Source organism: Ranitomeya variabilis, chromosome 5 (assembly GCF_051348905.1).
Source record: "Ranitomeya variabilis isolate aRanVar5 chromosome 5, aRanVar5.hap1, whole genome shotgun sequence".
NCBI classification, from domain to species: domain Eukaryota; kingdom Metazoa; phylum Chordata; class Amphibia; order Anura; family Dendrobatidae; genus Ranitomeya; species Ranitomeya variabilis.
Genome location: NC_135236.1, coordinates 90,702,005 through 90,724,992, shown reverse-complemented (window position 1 = coordinate 90,724,992; position 22,988 = coordinate 90,702,005). Strand labels below are relative to the sequence as shown.

The window sequence follows — 22,988 nt, the reverse complement described above, 5'->3', positions numbered from 1 at the left end:
ACTGCTTAAATTTTTGCGCCGGGAGTAATGTGAAAGACTGGTGGAAAGCATGCCAAGACGCATGAAAGCTGTGAATAAAAATCATGGTTATTCCACAAAATATTGATTTCTGAACTCTTCTCTAGGTAAAACATTAGTATTGTTGTTTCTAAATGATTATGAACTTGTTTTCTTTGCTTTATTTGAGGTCTGAAAGCACTGGGGTATTTTTAGATTTTGAGAATTTTCCTTTGACAGAAAAAAATACAAAATGTATTGCTTGGAAATTCGGGGACATGTTGTCAGAAGTTTATAGAATAAAAGAACAATTTACATTTTAAAATCAGACAAACTGAACATTTTGCAGTGGTCTCTTAATTTTGCCAGAGCTGGCTGTGTGTGTGTGTGTGTGTGTGTGTGTGTGTGTGTGTGTGTGTGTATGTACTGTATGTATGTATGTATGTATGTATGTATGTATGTATGTACATATGTGTGTAACAAGAGTGAAAATACACAATAATCACATAATAAAGTATAAAATCAAAGTGAAAAAATAATAAATAGTCTTATGTAATGATGTAAAAATTGTCCACAGAATATATATATAAATATTAAATAAAGTGCATAAAAATGACTTGTAATGCCTGGATTTGACAAGTATTTTATTTATATCAAGATGTGTAATACACTCAAGTATGTGGTGTGATACAGGCGGAATCACAAGAAAGATATCCTCCTTGGTAAAGTGTATGTTCATACAAATCTATGGGCTAGTGGATCTGTATCAGAAGCCAAGTGGCATGTCAAAGCCCCGTATGCAGATGCACAAAGAACCAAAGTACTCATGTACAGCAGTGTATGAGACTGTCAGGGTCTCACTGACTGGGCTTGTGAGCCAGCTTAGAGCTGAATCTCACAGGCCACCGTATCTTGGCGTCACTACATGACCTCAGGGTACCATGGTATCCATCGGGACCCATGATTCTCATCGCTGGGGTCCGATGGTTCTTAAGCGGGTCTTGTGACCCATTGTAACAAGTTAAATACCGCTGTAGCGATTGACAGCTGTATTTAAAGGGTTTTGCCCCGATTGGTTGCAAAACCAAGCTGGGGCTGGTACAGCTGAAACCCGCAGGAATCTATACTTTTATTCCTCAGCACTGATGAGGGCGGGATATACCAGACTCATGAATATGCTTGACAGCAGGTTCCCTGCTCATCCAGTGATAATCTTCTGCTGATCAAATCGTGATTTTATAAAATCTGCTTCAAAAAGCTCAGTAAGTGACATTTCCTGGAATTAGGTGGCAAATATGTGGTGGCCGATCCCCTTTAAAGTCTTTGTAGGCTATTCTTTATGAAAGGCACGCTAGAGTACATTGTTCTAAATTCTTCAAGATGTACATGCCTCTTAATGAATTAGGCTAATTTTATAACTGGTGTGCGCCCCTGTTAGAAATGTTACTGGGACTGGCATCAAAATGCCAAACATCACAACATTTTTGCACAAATTTATAAAACCAAAGACAATGACAGTAAAAAAATCTAGTACATACTAATAATGTATACAGTGGGAGAAATAAGTATTTTATCCGTTGCCGATTTTGTAAGTTTGCCCACTGACAAAGACATGAACAGTCGCTAATTTTAAGGGTAGGTTCATTTTAACATTGAGAGATAGAATATCAAACATAAAATCCAGAAAATCACATTGTATAAATTATATAAATTTATTTGCATTTTGTAGTGAGAAATAAGTATTTGATCCCTTTGGCAAACAAGACTTAAAACTTGGTGATGAAACCTTTGTTGGCAAGCACAGCAGTCAGACGTTTTTTGCAGTTGACGAGGTTTGCGTACATGTCAGGAGGAATTTTGGTCCACTCCTCTTTGCAGATCATCTCTAAATCATTAAGATTTAGAGGCTGTAGCTTGGCAACTCGGAGCTTTAACTCCCTCCATAAGTTTTCTATGGGATTAAGGTCTGGAGACTTGCTAGGCCACTCCATGACCTTAATGTGCTTCTTTTTGAGCCAGTCCTTTGTTGCCTTGGCTGTATGTTTTGGGTCATTGTCTTACTGGAAGACCCAGCCACAACCTATTTTTAATGTCCTGGCGGAGGGAAGGAGGTTGTCACTCAGGATATTACGGTATATGGCTCCATCCATTCTCCCATTGGTGCAGTGAAGTAGTCCTGTGCCCTTAGCAGAGAAACAACCCCAAAACATAATGTTTCCACCTCCATGCTTGACAGTGGGGACGGTGTTCTTTGGGTCACAGGCAGCATTTCTCTTTCTCCAAATATGATGATTTGAGTTAATGCCAAATACCTCATTTTTTTGTCTCATCTGACCACAGCACCTTCTCCCAATCACTCACAGAATCATCCACATGTTCATCCAGGTTCCAGTCTAAATAAGAGCTTGGACTATGAGGGGTAAATGTAGCATTACAGTTTTGGCCAAGGAAATCTTTGGCAAAGTTGCTGCCTGGTCCAAAAATAACCCTTTAAACAAACCTATTAATAAGTTGTGGACCTGTGTTTTAAAACCAAGCATCCAGGAAATCTGAATGTGGAAGAAATAAAATGCAGCCCTGTATCACAACAGTTCTGAGATCGGTCTATGACTGCAACCAATAGCATAAACATAATTGATTTACCACCACCGATGCAGTTGGGGGTGATAGTGGGAAAAATCAAACTAAGTTGGCATATGTGTGCACTACATTGGAGCCCATGGCTGTGCCAGCCAGGTCTGGTCTTGGAACCAAATAATGAAGTGTGAGAACTATTTTCTGTAATTGTAATACATGCAGTAGTCTTCAATGCTTTGAGTGTCGGAATTACATCAAAAGAGGTCAGAACGGCATATTGAGGTCCTGCGAGAGTTAGTAATTTTACTAGAACATCTTACATGGAGCTTGTTACAAAGTCCGTCGGCAGTCTCTCCAGAAGACAGCAAGTGTAGGAAGAAAAAAAAAAAATGGAGCTGCTGCCACAAACGATTGGTAAGACTAGGGGTTTATTAGGTCTCCTGTGAGTTATGAATCATTACATTTGTTTTTTTGCTGAATATTAGCTGATTGAAATTTCACTCATATTCCCTTATGTCATCTATTGATGCTGTGATCACTATGCATATGGATAGTTGTGCACTAGTCTTTTTATATTGCTTCTAGTTGAAACTCTACATTTTTGGTTCTTTTCGTACATGTAGTTATGGCGAACCAAATACAGTAGCAGGTGGCCACCATGGTTATTTGAATATGTGGCTCAAGTGACCATTTTTCCAATGACTGTCGCACAACTTATGGTAAAAAATACTAATATATTATAATCGACACAGATATCCTCCAAAATCTGTGCAAGGCAAGTCTGGGGCAAAAACAGATTGTAATACATGCAAATATTCTGTATATGCCCCACAAACATTACCATATCTGAGCATGTCCTACAGGGAGACAACATAAATAAAGAATTCCCATAGTTGCAGATGGTATAGTAGTGAATTACTATGGTCTATTTACCATGAGTCCCATCATGCAGCTTCACAAGTGAAGCCCAAGGCTCAAGCTGCACAGCGGCTTTGGTTACAACAGACATTACCTAGCCAACTATTGAAATATATTGTTACTGCATCCTGCATCACAACATAGTATAAGTGAGTGTGGTCACAAGTAGCAAAAAAAAAAAAAAATTGGAGTTTTTGCAATGCAATCACATTTACTTCCTACAGCAATGCAGCAACTGTGCAATATGCCATGTAGTCCCAGACTAATACTTCATATCCCCATTTTTCCTAGCACCACTGCGTTCACTTACAATACCTAGGTGTATCTCCCTTCAATACACCAGTACATTAATACACCACCAGAGCCAAGTTTTGAGTATTTGAAGAGGATTTGGAGAGTTTCTGCTAAAAAAAAAAAAATCAGTAAGAACACACAGTAACTTAAACTGAGTTTTTGAAGCAGAAACTCACCATCTCCCTTTCAGATTTCTAAGTGTTGAGAATTTCTAAGTTTAATATAACCATGAAGCATGTTATGGATTGCTACATGTGTATCAGACCAAAACGACCATCAGTACATAAATGCAGTACAAGAACCACCATCAGTACATATACACAGCACCAGGCTTAGTACAGTGATCAATTGCAGTGTCAGGTCAGCCCTATATACAATTGTATTGCATGAACCCATAATTCCCAGTGTGTTCTTAACAATGGTAAGGAGATACTAGGAGTTGTTACCCGCCATCAGACTGCGGACCATACAGGAACCACAGTACTGATGAAATAGGCAGTATCAAAAATATTTACATCCAGGTACCTTATAGGTAACATCTTCACTGATTGGAGTCATTTCCAACATTTTTGTCTCAATACTCTGGAAATCTCTACCCCAACACATCAGACTCTCGCCCATCATAGAAACCTTCAAAAACAACCTGAAGACTCACCTCTTCTGACAAGCCTACAGACTGCACTGATGCTCAACCTACCGAACCGCCGCACGACCAGCTCTACCCTCTCCTAGTGTATCCTCACCCATCCCCTGCAGACTGTGAGCCCTCGCGGGCAGGGTCCTCCCTCATTATGTACCTGTTAGTGCCTTGTTTTTTGCTCATGTTTATTGTATTTGTCTATATTTGCCCCCTTTTCACATGTAAAGCACCATGGAATAAATGGCGCTACAAAAATGTATAATAATAATAATAATATAGTACGGACGCCATGATGAGATTTTATGTCCAGAACTCATCTCTCTAGACTTCCCTCTTCTCCATCTTCAGTGCCTCTTACCAACATGGTGCCCTTAAAAATAATAGTATCATTATACTGCCCAATAAATAAAAATCTCTCCCATGCTGCGCCCCTAAATAAATAATTGCTCCTCACTGTGCTTCTTGCACAAAGCATACCCTTCACACTGCCTTTCATAATATTCCCCCACACTGTCCCTCACCATAATGCCCCTCTCCCACACAGGTATTGTCCATAATATCCCCCTCCCACATTACGTCTCTCCATAATGCCCCTTCCCCCGAATGGCAACTCTCCAAAATATCCCTGCAAACTGCCCCTTTCCATAATGTCTCCCCCACACTGCCTTTCTACGTGAAGTCATCAAACCCTGCCGCCCCTCACTATACTATGCCCTCTATCACAACTCCCCCTCCCATTGCCCCTTAATGTGCCCTCACGGTAACACCAACCCTCCTTCCCCATCATCTAAATAGGACATTTAATCTTTGGAGCACTTATTGTTACCCGCTGTCCTCACAGCAGTAGTGTGATGAGGTCAGCTAAGTGATGAGCTCACTATGCTGCTGCACATCAGCACGGGAACTGACAGGAGCTCCTCTGCCCCAGTGCTAGCGTTCATGCGTTCACATATTTTTGAGCTAGAAAGACGCAAATAAATTTAAATATAGGACTCCCGGTTCCTGCAGGCTGCAGCAAACCCTTGGTCGCATGTTGTGCAGCCCTAATTTGACATTAACCCCTTTATGCCCAAAGGTGGTTTGCACGTTAATGACCAGGCCAATTTTTACAATTCTGACCACTGTCATTTTATGAGGTAAGAACTCACCAACGCTTCAACAAATCCCAGTGATTCTGAGATTTATTTTTTTTTAGGCATATTGCACTTCATGATAGTGGTAAAATATCTTCAGTAAAGGTACCTTCACACGAAGCGATGCTGCAGCGATAGCGACAACGATGCCGATCGCTGCAGCGTCGCTGTTTGATCGCTGGGGAGCTGTCACACAGACCGCTCTCCAGCGACCAACGATGCCGAGGTCCCCGGGTAACCAGGGAAAACATTGGGTTGCTAAGCGCAGGGCCGCGCTTAGTAACCCGATGTTTACCCTGGTTACCAGCGTAAAAGTAAAAAAAAACAAACAGTACATACTCACCTGCGCTTCCCCCAGCGTCTGCTTCCTGACACTGACTGAGCTCCGGCCCTAACAGCACAGCGGTGACGTCACCGCTGTGCTTTCACTTTCACTTTAGGGCCGGCGCTCAGTAAGTGTCAGGAAGCAGACGCTGGGGGACGCGCAGGTGAGTATGTACTGTTTGTTTTTTTACTTTTACGCTGGTAACCAGGGTAAACATCGGGTTACTAAGCGTGGCCCTGCGCTTAGTAACCCGATGTTTACCCTGGTTACCAGTGTAAAACATCGCTGGTATCGTTGCTTTTGCTTTCAAACACAACGATACACGGCGATCGGACGACCAAATAAAGTTCTGGACTTTATTCAGCGACCAGCGACATCACAGCAGGATCCTGATCGCTGCTGCGTGTCAAACTAAACGATATCGCTAGCGAGGACGCTGCAACGTCACGGATCGCTAGCGATATCGTTACAAAGTCGTTTCGTGTGAAGGTACCTTAAGACTTGTGTTTATTTATGGAAAAAACGGAGAGTAGGCAAACATTTTGGAAAATTTTGCAATTTTCCAACTTTGAGTTTTCATGCCCTTAAATTACAGAGATATGTCACACAAAATCTAATATATAAAGCTGAATGTGTGTGTGTGTGTGTGTGTGTGTGTGTGTGTGTGTGTGTGTGTGTGTGTGTGTGTGTGTGTGTGTGTGTGTGTATGTCCGGGATTGGCATCTGCACCGTCACAGCTACAGCCACAAAATTTTGAACAATCACACGTCTGGACCCCGAGAGCGTCATAGGCTATGTTGTGAGGCAAAATTTTAACCCCGCGCGTTCGAATTCACCAAACAATTTTGCCCCAGCTACATAATGGGGAAAAAGTGAAAGGAAAAGTGTTGGAGGCAAATTGACAGCTGCCAGATGTGAACAAGGGGGACTTAAAGAGTGAGAACGATGGCGCCAAAGAGTATATACCGTACAGTTGCTAAGGTGGGGCCCCGACATGGGATACTCACCACACACGGGGATATGAACACACACACAAAATGCGCCACACACTACCATGTGCTTGAACACATATCACCTTCAGCACACATTTCACCACACATACACCAACCTCGCCACATAAAAGTCGAAACAAAAGTCACGGCTCAAAACTCGCCACATGCAAAACTCTCCACACGCAAAACTTGCACACACGGAAAAATTGCCACATGCACAAAAGTTGCAACACATGCAAAAGTTGCCTCACACAAAACATGCACATACTCAAAACGCACCACACATAACTCGCCACGCGCAAAACTTGCTGCACACAACTTGCTACACTAACCTGTCACATGCAACACGACACACAAAGAGTTGCTACACGCATGTCGCCACACAAAACTCATCTCACAAGTCGCTACATGCATGTCGCCACACGCAACTCAACACACACAACTTGACACATGAAACTCGCCCTAAAACACACACAAGTCTGGTATTATCCTTCAAAAATAAAAATCTGATTAATAACAAACAATAATAATAATAATAATAACAAACAGACAAACTACAAGAGCAACAACTGTACCATATAGGAAATACGGCAGCTGTCAGTCACATGACCTGTCTATTATGTGTATGTGTGAGCTAATATATACTGCCAGGAGGGAGGGCTTCCTTTTGGCTGGGGATTTATCAGGCTGCCAATTTAGCTTACAAATACTGAGGTAAAAATACTGACCAAATAACGTGTGAACGAGGTCTAATACAGGAGAAGATGACACAGATATATACTATATACAGGAGGAGATGACACAGATATATACTATATACAGGGGAGATGACACGTATAAACTATATACAGGAGGAGATGACACACAGGTATATACTATATACAGGAGGAGATGACACATACTGTATACAGGGGAGATGACAGGTATAAACTATATACAGGAGGAGATGACACACTGGTATATACTATATACAGGGGAGATGACATACAGGTACATACTATATACAGGAGGAGATGACACACTGGTATATACTATATACAGGGGAGATGACATACAGGTACATACTATATACAGGGGAGATGACAAACAGGTATACTATATACAGGGGAGATGACATTCAGGTATATACTATATATAGGAGGAGATGACATACAGGTATATACTATATACAGGAGGAGATGACATACAGCAGGTATATACTATTTACAGGGGAGATGACATACAGGTATATACTATATACAGGAGATGACATACAGGTGTATACTATATATAAGGGAGATGACAAACATGTATATACTGGGGAAAATGAGAGGTGTGAGGTGAAAATGAGGGGTGTGAGGTGAAAATGAAAAGGTGTGAGTGCAAAATGAAAGGAGTGAGGGAAAATAGTGGAGTGATCGGAAAATGGCAGATGTGAGGTCGAAATGACAAGTGTTAGGGGGGAATGAGAGGAGTGAGGGGGAAAATAAGAGGAGTGAGGGGGAAAATGAGAGGTGTGAGGGAGAAAATGAGAGATGTGATGGGGAAAATGAGAGGCGTGATGGGAAAATAAGAAGTGAGGTGCTATAACTAAGTAACCACAGATATTTACTATGCCCAGGCAACGCGGGGCTTTTCAGCTAGTACTTAATAACTAATATTTCCCACATGTCTACTTTACATCAGCACAATTTTGGAACCAAAATTTTCTTTTGTTAGGAAGTTATAAGGGTTAAAATTTGACAGCGATTTTTTTTTTTCCAGCAAAACTTACAAAACCATTTTTTTTTTTTTTTTTTTTTTTTTAGGGACCACATCACATTCTAAAAACTGCACCCCTCAAGGTGCTCAAAACCACATTCAAGAAGTGTATTAACCTTTCAGGTGCTTCACAGGAATTTTTGGAATGTGGAAAAAAAATTAATGTTTACCTTTTTTCACCAAAAATTAACTTCAGATACAATTTTTTTTTTATTTTGACAAGGGTAACAAGAAAAAAAATGGTACCCCAAAATTTGTTGCATAATTTCGCCTGAGCATGCCGATACTCCATATGAGGGCAAAAACCACCGTCTGGGCGCATGGCAGATCTCGGAAGGGAAGGAGCTCCATTCAGCAAATTTTGCATTCGAAAAGTCAAAACAATTGGCGCATGCCATGTCGTGTTTGGAGAGCCCCTGATGTGTCTAAACAGTGAAAATCCCCCACAAGTGACCTCATTTTGAAAACTAGACCCCTTAAGGAATGTATTTAGATGTGTGGTGAGCACCTTGAACTCCCAGGTACTTCACAGTAGTTTATAACGTTTAGCCATGAAAATAATAAAATCACATTTTCCTCACAAAAATGTTTTGCGGTTTCATAAGGGTAACGCGAGAAATTGCACTGCACAATTTGTTGTGCAATTTCTCCCGAGTACTTCAATATCCCATATGGGGAATACTACTTTTGAGGCACAATGCAAAGCGCAGAATGGAAGAGGCGCCATATTGGAGTTCAGATTTTGCTGGAATGGTTTGAAGGTGCCATGTCACATTGGCAGAGCCCCTGAGGTACCAAAACAACAGGGTTATGGAGCCATTTTGCTTTTGGTAAAATCCACCTGAGAAAGGTAGCAGTCCGCTGCCGAAACGCGTAGTGGTTTAATAAAAGGTTCATTTACCACTAATTTATTGCAGTGTGCTCTATAGCCATAGCGCTCCTTAAACTAACCACATAGTTTTTCCAAAAAATTGTAAAATTGATAAGGCAGTTTTATTCTTCGGGTCATTCTGATTACAGCGGTACCTCATTTATATTTTTTTATGTTTTGGCACTTTTACACAAAAACTATTTTAAAGAAAAACATTTTTTTTTCATCACTTTATTCTGAGAGCTATAACTTATTTTTCCACTGATTTAGCTGTATGTCAGCTTGATTTTTGCAGGACAATATCATTTTCAGCGGTACAGGTTTATTTATATCTGTCTATCATGTTTTATTCCACTTTCTGTTCAGCAGTACGATGATAAAGCATTGTTATTTGCCTTGTTTATTTTTTTATGGTGTTCACTAAAGGGGTGAACTAGTAGGACAGTTTAAGTGTATGTTGCCACGAAGTGTATTTGTTCAGTATTTGCTGCGGATTGGACGCTACCTACAGCCGCCGCGTACAATCTGCAGCGTCCAGATGTTACAGCATAGTGGAAGGGAATTTTATGAAATCCCAACTCCACTATGTGTGCAGGGCCGCATCCAGCAGCCCTGCTTAACTAGACATGCGGCACGGCTTTCCTGACCGCAGCATGTCTATTTATCTTGCGGAGACACTCCGTCTCCGCAAAATAAATAACAGTCACTGAATACAATGCGGTGATTCTACATGTGCTCAATGAACACATCCGGAATCACCGTGCGTACAACAGGGGGCAGCGCTTTGGGCGGAGCGGGGTATCCGCTACGTCCAAAGCTCTCGGTTTCCTGACCGTTGAAACATAGGTTGGGTCCGTTGCAGACGCGGTGATACCAACTACACTACCGTTCAAAAGTTTAGGGTCACCCATACAATTTTGTGTTTTCCATGAAAACTCATACTTTTATTAATCAAATGAGTTGCCAAATGAATTTAACCCCTTTACCCCCAAGGGTGGTTTGCACGTTAATGACCGGGCCAATTTTTACAATTCTGACCACTGTCCCTTTATGAGGTTATAACTCTGGATTGCTTCAACAGATCCCGGTGATTCTGACATTGTTTTCTTGTGACATATTGTACTTCACGATAGTTGTAAAATTTCTTTGATATTACCTGCGTTTATTTGTGAAAAAAATGGAAATTTGGCGAAAATGTAAAAAATTTCGCAATTTTACAACTTTTAATTTTTATACAATTAAATCACAGAGATATGTCATACAAAATACTTAAGTAACATTTCCCACATGTCTACTTTACATCAGCACAATTTTGGAACCAAAATTTTTTTTTGTTAGGGAGTTAAGGGTTAAAAGTTGACCAGCAATTTCTCATTTTTACAACACCATTTTTTTTAGGGACCACATCTCATTTGAAGTCATTTTGAGGGGTCTATATGATAGAAAATACCCAAGTATGACACCATTCTAAAAACTGCACCCCTCAAGGTGCTCAAAACCACATTCAAGAAGTTTATTAACCCTTCAGGTGTGTCACAGGAATTTTTGGAATATTTAAATAAAAATGAACATTTAACTTTTTTTACACAAAAAATTTAATTCAGCTCCAATTTGTTTTATTTTACCAAGGGTAACAGGAGAAAATGGACCCCAAAAGTTGTTGTCCAATTGGTCCTGAGTACACTGATACCCCAAATGTGGGGGGGAAACACAGTTTGGGCGCATGGGAGAGCTCAGAAGGGAAGGAGCGCCATTTGGAACGCAGACTTAGATGGAATGGTCTGCAGGCGTCATCTTGCATTTGCAGAGCCCCTGATGTAACTAAACAGTAGAAACCCCCCATAAGTGACCCCATATTGGAAACTAGACCCCCCCATGGAACTTATCTAGATGTGTTATGAGAACTTTGAACCCCGAAAGTGTTTCACTATAGTTTATAATGCAGAGCCGTGAAAATAAAAAATCTTTTTTTATTCCACAAAAATTATTTTTTAGCCCCCAGTTTTGTATTTTACCATGGGTAACAGGAGAAATTGGACCCCAAAAGTTGTTGTCCAATGTGACCTGAGTACGCCGATACCCCATATGTTGGGGTAAACCCCTGTTTAGGCGCACGGGAGAGCTCGGAAGGGAAGGCGCACTGTTTTACTTTTTCAACGCAGAATTGGCTGGAATTGAAATTGGAAGCCATGTCTCATTTGGAGAGCCCCTGATGTGCCTGAACAGTGGAAACTCCCCAATTCTACCTGAAACCCTAATCCAAACACACCCCTAACCCTAATCTCAACGGTAACCCTAACCACACCCCTAACCCTGACACACCCCTAACCCTAATCCCAACTCTATTCCCAACCGTAAATGTAATCCAAACCCTAACCCTAACTTTAGCCCCAACCCTAACCCTAGCCCTAACGGGAAAATAGAAATAAATACATTTTTAATTTTTAAATTTTTCCCTAACTAAGTGGGTGATGAAGGGGGGTTTGATTTACTATTTATAGCGGGTTTTCTAGCAGATTTTTGATTGGCAGCCGTCACACACTAAAAGACGCTTTTTATTGCAAAAAAATGTTTTTTGCGTTACCACATTTTGAGAGCTATAATTTTTCCATATTTTGGTCCACAGAGTCATGTGAGGTCTTGTTTTTTGCGGGACGAGTTTACGTTTTTATTGGTAACATTTTCGGGCATGTGACATTTTTTGATCGCTTTTTGTTCCGATTTTTGTGAGGCAGAATTACAAAAAAAAAACAGCTATTCATGAATTTCTTTTGGGTGGGGGGGGGGGGGGGAGGCGTTTATACCGTTCCGCGTTTGGTAAAATGGATAAAGCACTTTTATTCTACGGGTCAGTACGATTACAGCGATACCTCATTTATATAATTTTTTTATGTTTTGGCGCTTTTATACGATAAAAACTATTTTATAGAAAAAATTATTTTTGCATCGCTTTATTCTGAGGACTAACTTTTATTTTTTCGCTGATGATGCTGTATGGTGGCTCGTTTTTTGCGGGACAAGATGACGCTTTCAGCGGTACCATGGTTATTTATTTCTGTCTTTTTGATCGCGTGCTATTCCACTTTTTGTTCGGCAGTATGATAATAAAGCGTTGTTTTTTGCCTCTTTTTTTTTCCTGTGTTCACTGAAGGGGTTAACTAGTGGAACAGTTTTATAAGTCGGGTCGTTACGGACGTGGCGATACTAAATGTGTACTTTTATTGTTTTTTTCCTTTAGATAAAGGAATGTGTTTATTGGAACAATATTTTTTTATTATTATCATTTATTTAGGATTTTTTTTTTTTTAACATGTGTAAATTTATATATATATTTTTTACTTTATTACTTTTCCCCGGGGGGGGGGGGGGGCATCACAGTAAGGTGACAGATCGCTGATCTGACGCTTTGCTGTGCACGGTGCATCGTTGGAGGCTTCCCGGCGCTTGCTCTGAGCAGGCGCTGTGAAGCCACCTCCCTGCAGGACCCGGATGCAGCCCCGTGGCCATTTTGGATCTGGGGCTTGCAGGGAGGAGACTCTCGTTACAAGGTGAGCACATCGCCTTGTACCGATCGTCTCAGTGAAGCCCGCAGGAAGCCCCCTCCCTGCGCGATGCTTCCCTATACCACCGGAACACTGCGATCATGTTTGATCGCAGTGTGCCGGGGGTTAATGTGCCGGGGACGGTCCGTGACCGCTCCTGGCACATAGTGCCGGATGTCAGCTGCGATAGTCAGCTGACACCTGGCCGCGATAGGCCGTGCTCCTCCTGTGAGCACGGCTGATCATGCTGGACATACTATTCCGTCCTTGGGAAGTAGGGCCCACCCCACATGGATGGAATAGTACGTCCAATGGCAGAAAGGGGTTAAAATCTAGTCCAGACATTGACAAGGTTAAAAAAAAAAAATAATTTTTATTTGAAATAATAATTTTCTCCTTCAAACTTTGCTTTCGTCAAAGAATGCTCCCTTTGCAGCAAGTACAGCATTGCAGACCTTTGGCATTCTAGCAGCTAATTTTCTGAGGTAATCTGGAGAAATTTCCCCCCATGCTTTCAGAAGCCCCTCCCACAAGTTGGTTTGCCTTGATGGGCACTTTTTGCGCACCATACGGTCAAGCTGCTCCCACAACAGCTCAATGGGATTGAGATCTGGTGACTGCGCTGGCCACTCCATTACAGATAGAATACCAGCTGCCTGCTTTTTCCCTAAATAGTTCTTGCATAATTTGGAGGTGTGCTTTGGGTCATTGTCCTGTTGTAGGATGAAATTGGCTCCAATAAAGTGCTGTTCACAGGGAATGGCATGGCATTGCAAAATGTGATAGCCTTCCTTATTCAAAATCCCTTTTACCTTGTACAAATCTCCCAATTTACCAGCACCAAAGCAACCCCCAGATCATCACATTACCTCCACCATGCTTGACAGATGGCGTCAGGCACTTTCCAGCATCTTTTCAGTTGTTCTGCATCTCAAAAATGCTCTTCTGTGTGATCCAAACACCTCAAACTTGGATTCGTCTGTCCATAACACTTTTTTCCAATCTTCCTGTCCAATGTCTGTGCTCTTTTGCCCATATTAATCTTTTCCTTTTATTAGCCAGTCTCAGTTATGGCTTTTTCTTTGCCACTCTGCCCTGAAGGCCAGCATCCCGGAGTCGGCTCTTCATTGTAGACGTTGACACTGGCGTTTTGCGTGTACTATTTAATGAAGCTGCCAGTTGAGGACCTGTGAGGTGTCGATTTCTCAAACTACAGACTCTAATGTACTTGTCTTGTTGCTCAGTTGTGCAGCGGGGTCTCCCACTTCTCTTTCTACTCTGGTTAGAGCCTGTTTGTGCTCTCCTCTGAAGAGAGTAGTACACACTGTTGTAGGAAATCTTCAGTTGCTTGGCAATTTCTTGCATGGAATAGCCTTCATTTCTAAGAACAAGAATAGACTGTCGCGTTTCACATGAAAGTTCTTTTTTTTCTGGCCATTTTGAGAGTTTAATGGAACCAACAAATGTAATGCTCCAGATTGTCAACTAGCTCAAAGGAAGGTCAGGTTTATAGGTTCTCTAATCAGCCAAACTGTTTTCAGCTGTGCTAACATACTTTAACAAAGGTTTTCAAGGGTATTCTAACCATCCATTAGCCTTCTTATGGTACTTTGTGTTTTTTTCTAACTGTGTAAGAACACTGGAGTGATGGTTGTGGAAATGGGCCTTTATACACCTATGAAGATATTGCATTACAAACCAGACGTTTGCAGCTAAAATAGTCATTTATCACATTAACCGTGTACAAAACCAAAATGAAAAAAGATGATCAGAGGTCAGATTTCAAAAAGATACATATAAATTGTATTAACAAAGTATTAAAATTACATAGCACCAAATTGGGGAAGAAGGTGAAATAGAACGACAAATTCACATAGTGTGATACATGGTAAGCGCTGCCATCGCCAGGAACACCAGCTCATGAAGGTGATATAGAGATGGGGTAATCCCCTTAATAAACCACTACCAGCCGCAGCTTACACGCCGTATTTGACCATTTGCCACATATACAAAGTATCATCTGGTCACTGCTAGCTAGTACAGGGAAAAACACAGCATGCCCCTATATATATTTTTCTCTCCATGCATTAAGTGATACCACCATAAAATTATTCAGGTTGAAAAGAGACTATGCCCAGCAGGGACCATATAATCAGGGCACCGATATTTACCTATAGGTGGTGGAGATACAGGGGCTTAGCTGGAGTCCAGGCGAGTGCATCCACCCCGACACGCGTTTCGGACCTTTCCTTTTTCAAGGGGTTGTCATCCCTCTGCTGGCTCCCAGAATGCTGCAATCGCCGCATTTTGGGGGTTAAAGTGCCAGGAGCGGTGCATGACCACTCCTGGAACTTAATGCTGGGTGTCAGAATCAGCTGACACCCAGTGGCAATCGCCTGCTCACAGCCTGTCTGCACGGACAATCGCGATAACGTAATATTCCGTCACTGGTCAAATAGGCACAGGGAAGGCTTACTATTATAGTCAGAATGGGGTTAATAATGTGTCACATACAATTTTAGGGGGGTGTGTGGTGGGGAAGAGATAGATAAATAAAATAAATAAATAGGAATAACTATTAAGGCCAAATTCCTGATTTTCATGCCAAAAAAAAAATAAATAAAATCACCATCTTTCTGTCCATTTTTTTTTTTTTTTACATCCATATGACTTATGACTTTGTATTATGTCTTTATATAACTAAAAATATAATAAAATTTCCTTTATAATGGGCCAATCCCATCTGAAAAATGGAAGCGACTAGTGCATGTAAAGAAGCTCCCCTGGACCTGACTCAGTCCCTGACAATATAGCAAGCATGCCATCCTTTTACACACAAACTGAAAAAAACAAAGAAAGGGTTGCCTAAATGGAGGTCGTATAGGCAGGGCTGCAAAAATTTGAGGAGTCGGATTTTTTCTTTTTTTTGTAAACAAAAAATGTATACAGATTATCATTAATTTTAAATTGTCAACATATTCTGATTTACAACCAGTGAAAACATGGTTTCTTTATGATTATAAGTGATATGTCTACTGATTAATTCTCATATAACGATTTAGTATGGTTTTCCTTAAAAAAAAAAAAAAAAAAAAAGTGGATTGAATTTTTAATATTAAAAAATTAGATATACAGAATATATCTCTATCTTGAAAGAGGATCACAGACCAATAGCCATATTTTTTTTTGCATGGCACTTGCTGTTGAGCGTTGTCCACTTTGTTGATCGATATATATTTTATTTAGGAGTCACCGGAGTTCATACTTCCAATTGATTAGGTGTCAATTATAAAATCCATTTCAACAGATTTATGAATAATGGGAATGGTCCTTCTTTAACAGAGCCCGTTCCACAAAGCCTTTTTTTTTTTTATTTACTGAGGGTATGAGCTGTGGGACCCCCATACTGTTCTCAAAATTAACAATTTGCAGGGAAGCACAACTAGCACCACTTAAAGCCCTGTCCTCCTCCTCATGATGAAACTGGTTCTGCACACAGATTCTGCAAGGTATTGTATTCACTTCAACATATTTACACACTTTTTTTTTTTTTTTTTTTTTTTTTTTTTTTATAGGGTTTTTTGCACCTCCAGGTCTTTGGCCAAAAATAAATACATTTTGCTTCTTTCTGCTGAAGATTGTGGAGTGAAGACTTACCTGTCACCAGGGCAATGGTGGCAAGTTTATGCTCTTGTTTTCTTCTCGCTGCTCGTTGAGTGTTCCATTTTTTTCCATTATTGAAAATATAGTACATAGACTTCCTGATGTGTGTGCCTTTTAATTTTAATGTGCCATTTGTTATTATGTTTTTAATTAAAAACAATAAACAATGCACCCTTGGTTAAAAAAAAAAAAAAAAAAATATTCAGGCTTAGAACACTACCACAGAATCCTGAGAGTCATTTCCTTTTTGTAAAGGCAATAAAAATTAGCACTGAATTAAGGAAAAAAAAAACTCTGGAAGTGTGAGGCTTTAAAAAAAAAAATAAATAAATAAAAAAATGGAATACAAAGAGGACTAGCGAGACTAAAGTGGTAAAACGTTAAAGGGAACCTGTCACCTCAAATTGGCAGGATATTAAAATGATTTGTTACCGGTCCGGTGGGTGGCATATCCTCTTCATTTCTCCACCCCGTCCGTCCCTGTTTTCCACAATATTTTAGGGAATAAGAGTATGCGTGCGCCATAGTTGGCGCATGCGCCATGCAGTCTTCGGTGGCGCACGCGCAGTGGGCTTTGCCCTACTGCGGACAAAGCCGAAAAGCATTACTGCATATGCACCAGCGCACTATGTCCCGGAACACAGATAAATACTTCCAGGAAATAGTGCACGGGCGCATGCACAGTAATGCTTTTCAGCTTTGCCCGCAGTAGGGCAAAGCATACTGCGCGTGCGCCACCGATGACTGTATGGCGTACGCATACTCTTATTCCCTAAAATATTGTGGAAAGCAGGGACGGACGGGGTGGAGAAATGAAGAGGATATGCCACCCATCGGACCGGTAACAAATCATTTTAATATCCCGCCAATTTGAGGTGACAGGTTCCCTATAAAATTTTGACCTAGCAACAGGTCCTCAAAGTCCATAGGTGTGTTAAAATGCTTAAAGAGGACCTGTCACTGACTCCCAAAACATCAATTACTTGCTTCCCCGATTGTTGCCTTTTCCCGTTTTGCAATGTGTCACTTCATTGCCAAGGTACTAGTGTTTGTTGCTCTTGGAGGCCAGTATGGGAAATCTCTTCTGTTTCAACTGGGTGTTTCTTAAGTCTTCTCTAGGATCATGTGCCTTTACCCCTCTTGCCAAAATGCTGCTAATCACAGCTGATTGAGGAGGTCAAAGCACTTGAACCCTGCAAGATTCTGAAAAAACATTCAGTTGAACTACAAGCAGAAATTTCACATAGTGCACTCCAAATAATCAAAACTGTGAATCTCGCCAATAGAATGATGCAGTGTAAAATGGAAAATAAAGTGGTAATGAGAGCAGCTCATGGATTTTTTTTTTATATACAAGACATTGAGCAAGTTGCAGATCCTCTTGAAAGAGTGCATTAAAAGGATATGACACCGATGAGGGTTTTCTTTGTTTAACTTAAGTGCATGTAGCAAACTTAGTCAAATCAATGTAGAAGATGGTACAGGAGAAGATAGATAAGCGTTACTGAGAGATTCAACTGTTATGCTTCAGAATCAGTTATGAATTGTGACAGTCTGTAGAAGCCAACTTGTCTAAACTGTTTAATGAAACCCCTACAAAGTGCATGTTAGCCAACAATGCATGCACTTACTTAAGGGCCACCAAAAAGTGTCTAAATCTAAATGATGCCTACAACATTTATTCTGTAAATGGATGCAATCTAGTAATCATGGTTAGCAACCAACTCAAACAAGAGTAAAACTGACTAAAGTAAAAGCACCACTCCAGCATTTCTTTTTTTTTTTTAATTTTACCACTGGAGTGGTGCTTCTAATCCAAGTTCCTTGCCCCCCTGTCTTATACTTAGCCGCAGTCTTCACCTTCTATCACCACCGCTTCCTTCGGTCTCCAGTAGTTTGCAAGTTGCCAGATGGCTCTTTTGGTTACTGGGCGAGCCGGAGGTCATAACTCGATGCAAGTCTACGAGATCCTCGTTCTGGCCCTCAGACTTGCATTGAGAACTTGTGACCTTTAATTTAGACTTCCAACCAGTCCTCTGGACTGAAGCAGTGTTAATTAAAAAAAAAAAAAGTATAAGACTACAGTCAGGGATCTTAGATTAGAAGCAACACTTCAGCACTGAAACAAAAGCACCACGCTGGAGGGTTTTAAGTGTTTATTCCATGAGTGTTTGCTCTCTCCAATAATCTCACATCATAACATCCTTTATAAGTTTTGGACATTGACTTTTTTGTAGACATATGACTGAATTTGTGCAATAACTCTGGTCTCAGTTCATTACAGTTTAGCTTTGGAACTTTAAAAAGAAAAGTTATCATACAAGAAATAAAGCCACTATAGGCTGTAATCTCACCGGTCCTAGTGCACGAATACACCCCAATTGCACTTCTAGGCTAATTTGTGTGCAACTTCAATGCTTGATTTCTCATTGATGACACATGGGATTTACAGAGAAGAAAGAAGGGGGAAAAAAAAGTTTTAGTAGGCCCTATCCAACCACAGCACTAGCATCAGTAGAGTAATCATAGGTTCAGTTTAAGGACAACCTTCAATGAGAATACAAGCTTTGGGAAACCCCCCTGAGGATAATAACATGGGTTGAGAATGTAGAGGACTTGATGTATGGTTGGTTGGGATGATGGAGCCCATTTGTGGTTGATGCCGATTAGGGTTACCATTCTGCAATCATTCCTCTATTCTGATATGAGAAAACAGCCATCATAGTACAAAATCCTAAAAGGAGATATTTATCCAGGTGTTCTTGTGTTTTTTTGGCTTTGGCAATTACATACTCAAACTCTTATGAAAAAGAAAACAAAGGAACAACTATATTACTTTCCCTTATAAAACGTAGGGAGAACTACTAGTTCTCCTTAGAGACCAGCTAAGCAGATAGTCTTAAAGACCATGCTCCATGGGAGAAGATCATGGAAACTAGCCCTCTTGCAGAGTAAAAAAAAAAAAAAGTCTTGGAGGGGTAGCTACCTTATAATTCAAGATCTAATCCATTAAAAAGTTTTTATAACATGGACCAGGGATAAATGCTAAGCTAGAAGTTGAGAGGTTGTCAAATACTTTAATGTGACTGATGGATCCTTAGGCTGCAGTTGGGTACTTCCCGTCGGCCACCCATTCATAATCAATCGATGGAGCTGAGCAGTTCTGGCCGCCAACATCAAGAACCGCTGATCGGCGAGGGTGCGGGTGACTCACACCCAACAATCAGACATTGATGACCCATCTTAAAGATAGGTCATTCATTTTAAAATAGTGGACAACCTCGAATCTACAGACTGCCATTTCAGGGTGATGGCCAGTGATTCTGCTCTACACTGGTGAGGAGCAAAGCAAGATGTCCACGAGGCAACGTGGTGGTGGTGGTGAAGTACCAAGTCTTCATGCCACTTATGAGATTATAAGAGGACACTGAAGACATAATATTGAAAATTGATAGATTGGTGGCCTCCATTCTATAGCTCTCTAGCTTTTGCTGGCCATCGGGACATACTGGGAGTTTTAATCCAGTAATAGCTGAGAAGGGACAAAGTTTGCCACTACTGAATACATACAAGACAAACAACCCCCCACAGCATTTAGCTAGTACCATGCAACAGCCAATCGTTCCCATGCTCTTTAACCTATTCTGGACCTTTGCTACTTAAAAATAATTACAGTGCACCATTTTAGTAATCCTTAGCAAATGTTAAAATTATTAACCATTTGCTGATAGGGCCACAGTTAATACATGTTTCTCATTGGCATGGTCTACAATTTATTCTATGAGTGCCATTTGTGATTGCTAAAACATCTCGTCACTATAGCACCAGGCTTGTGACATCTGGGCAATCACAGAAATTAACCAAGAGCCTGGTTGCAGAGTGTATGGGGACAGGATTTGGGCTTTTAATAGGTATTGGCCTGTTCACCCTACAGATCAGTATCTCTCACCATCCTCCTCTTTCTCAGAGCTGCAGCTTAGTTCTGATGTTGATGAAGTCATCATATAACCATCGGCTAGACAAAAATAACCTAACACATTCTAATGAGCCAACATCACATCACTGATAACCAGGGCCAAAAGGTTTTTAATTCTTTAGGGCGCTATTATTTTTTATGTTGCCCATTTATCTAGCAATGAAGAACGACCAAGAGGCATCTCACGGCATCTACAGAACTGCAAGTAAATCAACTGCATTTAACTTTAATTTAACTTTATAGAAAAGTTGTATACTGAATTTCATTGACAATTACGACATTAGAAAAAAAAAAAAAAAAAAGATAAAAAGTTAGGATTGAAATACATTGAATGGAATTAACCATTTACAATACCAGATGTAGAGCACACATGTAAACTGTTTATTTGACCAAGCTCAGCTTGGCAGACAAACACTGAGCAGAAGATATTTCCCATCATCAGTAAATATATATATAGCATTTGGTTTTTCTAGTATATTTTACATCTAAGCTCTTTATACACCTACGTCTCTGCCTCCGGCGTACAATAAATAAGTAGTTCATTGCTGGTGGTCACCAAACAGAGTGTGTCCAATGGCTACAAAGAATCCGACGGAAAGCCTTTCTGAAGTCCTGGTTGAATATGGTGTAGATAACTGGATTGAGTGAACTGTTACAGTACCCTATCCAGAAAAAGAACTGAAATACACTTTGTGGGATGTAACACAACTCAGGACATATGGCTCCTAGACTGTAGGTGAAGAAGAAGGGAAACCAGCACAAGACAAAGACCCCAATGACCACAGCCAGGACAAAGGTGAATCTTTTTTCCCGGTTGATGTGGCTTTTCTTCTTTGTGGTGGAGACATCATCTTGTGACTTCTTTGGCAGCAGAATAACACCTTTGGGTGTAACAACAGTGTCCATGATGGAAGGCCCATGGCCATTTGTCTCTTTGACCTTGCTGGACAGTGCTGGGTCAGCATGGTTCCACTTTAGTTTACCACCACAATTGATGTCAGCATCAGGCTTCTGTGGAGTTGTACAAGTCTGAACGGGCAAGCTCTCCGCACAGTGCTTAGTCTGATTGTCAGCTGACGCACAGGACTTTTTTTTGGGTCTGTTGCCCTCCTTGTTCTTCTTGCTCCGACGTTTGGCAATCAAGTAAATTCTTAGGTACACCAGGATCATGATGAGACAGGGTGCAAAGAAAGAGCAGATGCTGGAGGACAAAATATACCAAGGGTCTTCATTAAGCTTGCATTGAGGTTTCTCATTTTTGTGGTCTTCCTTTTTACCCTTGTAAATCAACGGTGGCAATGAAATTAAGGCTGCCAGAGTCCAGACCATTAGGATAATGCACTTTATCCGCCTAGGAGTCCTCTTGGAATTATACTCAATAGCTTGACTGATAGACCAGTACCTGTCCAAGCTAATAGCACATAGGTGCACTATGGAGGAAGTGCAGAACAGAACATCCAGGGCCAAGTACATCTCACACCAAGTCTTCCCAAAATACCAGTATCCCATAAGCTCATTAGCCAAGGAGAAGGGAATTATCAGAGTAGCCACGAGTATGTCAGCCGCAGCCAGAGACACCAAGAACAGGTTCTGAGGAGCTTTTAATGATCGGCTGGTAAGAACGGCAATAATCACCAATACGTTTCCAAAAATGGTGCAAAGCATGAGAAAGGTAATGATTGCTGCTATAGCAGCGGTGGTTTGTATGGAGTAAAAGAGGGTGGACGCCATGTCTGGGACCACAACCAAAGAGTAGCAGATCTTCCAGGACAGGAAAAAGTCCAGGCTAAGGAAATCTTACTTTAAAATGTTCAGTCTCCATAAGTCCAAAGCTTTCTTCAGAGCGGTCTAGAAGTTTTCAGAACTTCATGAAAAGTTCAGCTGACCAGGTTGTAGTTGGAGGCAATCACTCAGTCCTCGTGGTCACGGATATATGAAAGTGTTGTATAAAATATCCTTTGAAGAGCGTCTCCTTGCTTACCCTCCTCTCACCGAGGTGAGAAATGCAGATTTTCTGGGCTTTTAAACTACTGAATGTTTAGTTTCTCCAGCCCTAGAGTGATGTCACGTACTCCACAGCTCAACCCTCTTTCCACGGGAGGGAGTCTCACATTGAATCCTCTTCACTATACAGATTTATTGGGGAATTGTGCTCCACACAGCATTTCCTCCTGCTGTTTATTTGTGAGCTGAGAGTTTAGTGACTGCACATTACTTACAAAACCTCCGGAAGCGGCGTTCCTAATCTCGCCAGCATTCAGATAATAGCATCGGTGCTTCAGTCACACCGCACAGACATTAATGCCACAGCCTCCGGGAT

General features: G+C 41.0%; 1 protein-coding gene across 1 annotated transcript; it reads right to left on the bottom strand.

Moving 5' to 3' along the window:
• Nucleotides 1-18,835: 18,835 nt before the first annotated feature.
• ADRA2B (adrenoceptor alpha 2B) lies at nucleotides 18,836-22,660 on the bottom strand. Its single transcript, XM_077262925.1, has one exon. It carries the CDS (start codon nucleotides 22,397-22,399, stop codon nucleotides 21,221-21,223), a length of 1,179 nt encoding a protein of 392 aa, XP_077119040.1. The 5' UTR covers nucleotides 22,400-22,660; the 3' UTR covers nucleotides 18,836-21,220.
• Nucleotides 22,661-22,988: the final 328 nt, after the last annotated feature.